At 38.4% G+C, this 4,845-nt stretch overlaps 1 protein-coding gene across 1 annotated transcript; it reads left to right on the forward strand.

Annotated features, from left to right (window-relative positions):
* Window positions 1-603: 603 nt before the first annotated feature.
* HELRODRAFT_66128 (hypothetical protein) lies at window positions 604-1,802 on the forward strand (the record flags this gene model as incomplete). Its single annotated transcript, XM_009021827.1, has 3 exons — window positions 604-876; window positions 1,107-1,372; window positions 1,658-1,802. Coding segments are annotated over 3 exons (684 nt in total), but the record flags the coding sequence as incomplete, so codon positions are not given.
* Window positions 1,803-4,845: the final 3,043 nt, after the last annotated feature.

The following is a 4,845-nucleotide window of genomic DNA, read 5'->3' on the forward strand; positions in this document are numbered from 1 at the left end:
GAGTTAGTGAGAATAGTGAGAAACATAGTGAGAGAGAGAGAGAGAGAAAGAGAGAGAGAGAGAGAGAGAAAGAGAGAGAGAGAGAGAGAGAAAAGAAAGAGACAAACACACATACACACACACACACACATACACATATATATATATAGAGAGAGAGAGAAAGAGAAAGAGAGAGAAAAAGAGAAAGAGAAAGAAAGAGAAAGAGAGAGAAATACTTACATAAAAATACACATAATTGCCCGGACACACACACACAAAAATACACACATGTTTATGTGTGTATCATAGCCTGAGAGACGACATTCAATCGTTTCACTCTCCCTCTCTCTCTCTCTCTCTCTCTCTCTCTCTCCCTCCCTCCATTGAATTCTCACCTTGTTACGGCTTCGTTCATTGCCTGCTTACTATACTACTTTCTCTAATGGATGTATGGATGGATAGATGAATGAATGATGGGTGGATGAATAAACGAATGATTGGATGGATGAATGAAAAAGCAATGCTTCAATTAACCAATAGTAACAATAAAACAACCAAATGACGAATGACTCAAGGGAACCCAAAAACACTTCAGAGCCGCTATCTTTAACTGCCTAATTCACTAACCACCCAAACAAACAGCTATCGGACGAGGAACGGGTCTATCTAAACGCCGCAGCCCTTGGGGACATCGCAATTGTGCGACAATCTATTGAGGACCTAGACTCGCCACTGAACGTCAACTGTGTCGACTACATGGGCCGCTCGGCCATCCATCTGGCTGTTGACTGTGAGAACATGGAGTTGGTGGAGCTGCTGATGGAGAGGATTAACATCGAGCACGTTGAAGAGGCCCTCCTGCATGCCATCAGCAGAGGGGTCACAAAGATCGTTAAGGTTGGCTGGCTGGTCTGTTTGTTTGTCTGTTAGCTTGTGGGATGATTCTCTCTCTCTCTCTCTCTCTCTCTCTCTTTCGAGTCTGTGAAGATTTATTGATGTTTTCATATTTTATTGTCACTTAATGTCAATTATTAACGTTTAATCGGTTAAACTTGATATAATTTTTAAAAAAATCTTTTCCACCGGCATAAAACACGTTCGTGAAATTATTGGTGGAAAAATGGCAGGTGATAATAGAACATCCGAACTACATAGCCGGGTCGGAGCAATTCAAACGAACGATGAAAGATCCCTTCTTCCGGACTGACGAGAAATCCCAATTCAGTCCCGACATCACCCCGCTCATCCTGGCCGCCCACCACAACAACCACGAGATAATCCAGATGTTCCTCTACCGGAACCACAAAATCGAGAAACCCCACCCCATCTACTGCCAGTGCACCGATTGCGTCACCAAGCAGAATTATGATTCGCTGAAGAGATCGAGGTCAAGGTGAGGGTGTGATCTTCTGTTTGGAGGTCAAGGTCGCTGGGCTAATTTTTATTGATATAAGGGGAATCATTTTTTTGAAAACAAATGGAATGAAATTATGTAGAGATGTTAAAGTTTGCTACTATATAGATGTTTCAATTTTTGATTGAAGCTTAATGAAAAATGATTTTAAACGTCAATTGTTTCAGTTAAAACTAATTATAAAAATTTATTTATACAACTTCCTACCTGTCTAATCCTCCGAATCTTCCTCCTCCCCCACCCAACTTGCCAACCAATGGAAAGACTCCACGCCTACAAAGCCTTAGCAAGCCCCGCCTACATGGCCCTCTCAAGTAACGATCCAATCATGGCGACCTTCCAACTGAGGCAGGAAATGAAAAAGTTGGCACAGGTCGAAAAAGAGTTCAAGGTCAGTTGGGAGTTATGAATTAATTATGATAATTATGTAGTGGTGCTTATGAATTAATTATGTTAATTATATAGCGGTACTTGTGAATTAATTATGATTGTAACTTAGTGAAGATGAATGAAGTCGTTCGTTTTAAATTTTTTGAATCTCTATTTATACATTCGTTCATTCAATTGAATAATTCGTTTATCCATCTACCTATATATCTATTCATCCCTCTATCCATCCACCATTCATTCATTTATTCACTCATTCATTCCTTCACTCACTTCAGAATGAATATTTGAGTCTCGTTGAACAATGCATGAATTTTGCTTGCGAGTTGATGGACCTGTGTCGAGGTTGGAAATAGATACACACACACACACGCACATGAACATACAAAGACGAACACACACACACACACGCACACAAACATACACACACACACACACACTCAAACATACACACACACATGCAGGCACACAAGAAGTTGAAGCCGTTCTAAGCGAGCCATCAACAGATGGTTACAACCCTCTGGAAAGGTTAAAAATGGCGATGGAGTTTGAAGAAAAGAAGGTTTTATTGATGATGTTTTTGTTGTTGTTGATGTTGTTTGGATGATGATGGTGGTGGTGAGGGAATGAGGATGGTGGTGGTGATGATGATGATGGTGGTGGTGGCAATGATGATGATGATGGTAGTTTTGAAGAGCATATAGTTGTTTTCATTGCCCAAAACGTAAAATTGCTACTTTCACTTTCATCATCATCATCATCATTATTCTCATCCCTACCACCACCCCAACCTCAATCACCTCCACCCTCACCACAACCCCCAGTTCGTGGCCCACCCAAACTGCCAGCAGCACCTAACGAGCATCTGGTTCGGGGCGGAAATGGGATTCATGCAATCGCTGGCACTCTGGAAGACCATGCTCTTCTGGATGATGTGCGTCCCACTCGTCCCCATCCTTTGCCTCATCTACCTAATTTCACCCCATAACAAGGTTTGATGGTGGTGGTGAAAGTTGTAGCAGAAGTAGCAGCAGTAGTAGCAGCAAAGTAGTAGTAGTAGTGGTAGTAGTAGTAGTAGTAGTAGTAGTAGTAGTAGTGGTAGTAATAGTAGTAGTAGTGGTAGTAGTAGTAGTAGTAGTGGTAGTAGTAGTAGTAATAGTAGTAGTAGTAGTAGTAGTAGTAGTAGTAGTAGTAGTAGTAGTCGTTGTTGTTGTAGTAGCAGCAAAGAATGTCTATTCCGGTTAGAAAAACTACATTTTAAGAATTGTTTTTTTTTAGCTAACAATACTACCACTGCCACAACTGCTTCACAAATTTGAAGGATTTGAAGGCCTCACCCGCCAAATTAAGATTAATACGACTACTAAATATTCATATTTATACCATGCCAGATGAGTATACAACATAATTTAATGCACTGCAGATGATGATATTTTAATGCTAAGAGGCACAACACATGCCAGCACTATGTACAATGCGAAACATGAACGGATGGATGGATAGACGGATGGATAAATAGATAGACGGACAGGTAGATAGATATATAGATAGATAAGGAGGAGACAGAGAGAGAGAGAGAGAGAGATAGAGAGAGAGAGAGAGAGAGAGAATTTTTAACAAACTTAGGATCTTCACAAGTGTTTCGAACGCAAATCAAACGTTTAAACATTCAAGACAAATAAATCATTCATCAATTCATTCATTTATTTATTCAATTTGTCACTCATTCATCTATCTATCCAATCATTCATTCACTCAATCAATCAATTAATCATCCATCCATTCACTCATTCTTTTACTCACTCACTCACTCACTCATTCATTCACTCATTCATTCACTCATTCACTCATTCATTCCCAGCAACTCGTAGAAGATGTGGAGTTACTATTGAAAGGGACTTTCAGACCGGCTAATGTCCTCATAACGAACGTACAGCTGTGCCTCATCTTCTACATACTGGGTTCCCATAATTATTATTATTATTATTTATTATTATTATTTATAATTATGATAATTATTGCTATTATTATTGTTGTGGTTGTTGTGATTGTTGTGGTTGTTGTGGTTGTTGTTGTTGTTTTTGTTGTTATTGTCAGTTTCTACTACTACCACTACTACTACTACAACTACTACTACTGCTGCTGCTGCTACTACAAGTAACACTACTACTCTTCCATCATCATCATCATCATCATCATCAACTAGGTTGGCATTTAATGTTTACTTGTTTTCCTAGGCTATTAATCCTTCCAATTCTGACAATAACTGTGTGTGTATGTCTGTATGTGTGTGTGTATGTGTGTGTGTGCTTATGTTTTGTATGTATGTGTGTGTGTTTGTATGCATGTTTGTGTGTATGTGAATATGTGTATCTATGTATATAGGTATGTTTGTGTTTGTATGTATGTGTTGGTTTGTATGTATGTGTGTGGTTGTATGTTAGCTTGTTTGTTTGTGCGCTTGTATGTGTGTGTTTGTATGTATGTGTGTGTTTGTATGTTTGTTTGTTTGTGTGTGTGCTTTTATGTACGTGTGTGTATGTGTTTGTATGTACGCAAGGTGACGAGTTGAAATTTTTTATTAAGTGCAAAAAATGGCCCTTGTTTAATTACTGTTAATAGAGGAGTATGTTTAACTTTCGGTGGAAAATGATTGGATGATGATGATGATGATTATTATTATTATTGTTATTATTATTATTGTTCATTGTTATTATTGTTTATTATTATTGTTATTATTATTATTCATCCGCATCATCATCATCGTCGTCGTCCTCTCTGCATCATTAGCGCCATCTATATGTTTGCACAGAGCGTTCTAGCTTGTTTGTTTACTTTTAAAACACTTCATAACACGTTATGCCATATCGACTAACACCACACACACACACACAAACACACACACACACACATACACACACAAATACACACATATATATGTATATACATACATACACACATACCTACGCAAACTACATACATACACACATTCAAACATACATACGTATATACATACATACATACATAGATACATACATACATACATACATACATACATACATACA

Source organism: Helobdella robusta, assembly GCF_000326865.2.
Source record: "Helobdella robusta unplaced genomic scaffold HELROscaffold_3, whole genome shotgun sequence".
NCBI lineage: Eukaryota > Metazoa > Annelida > Clitellata > Rhynchobdellida > Glossiphoniidae > Helobdella > Helobdella robusta.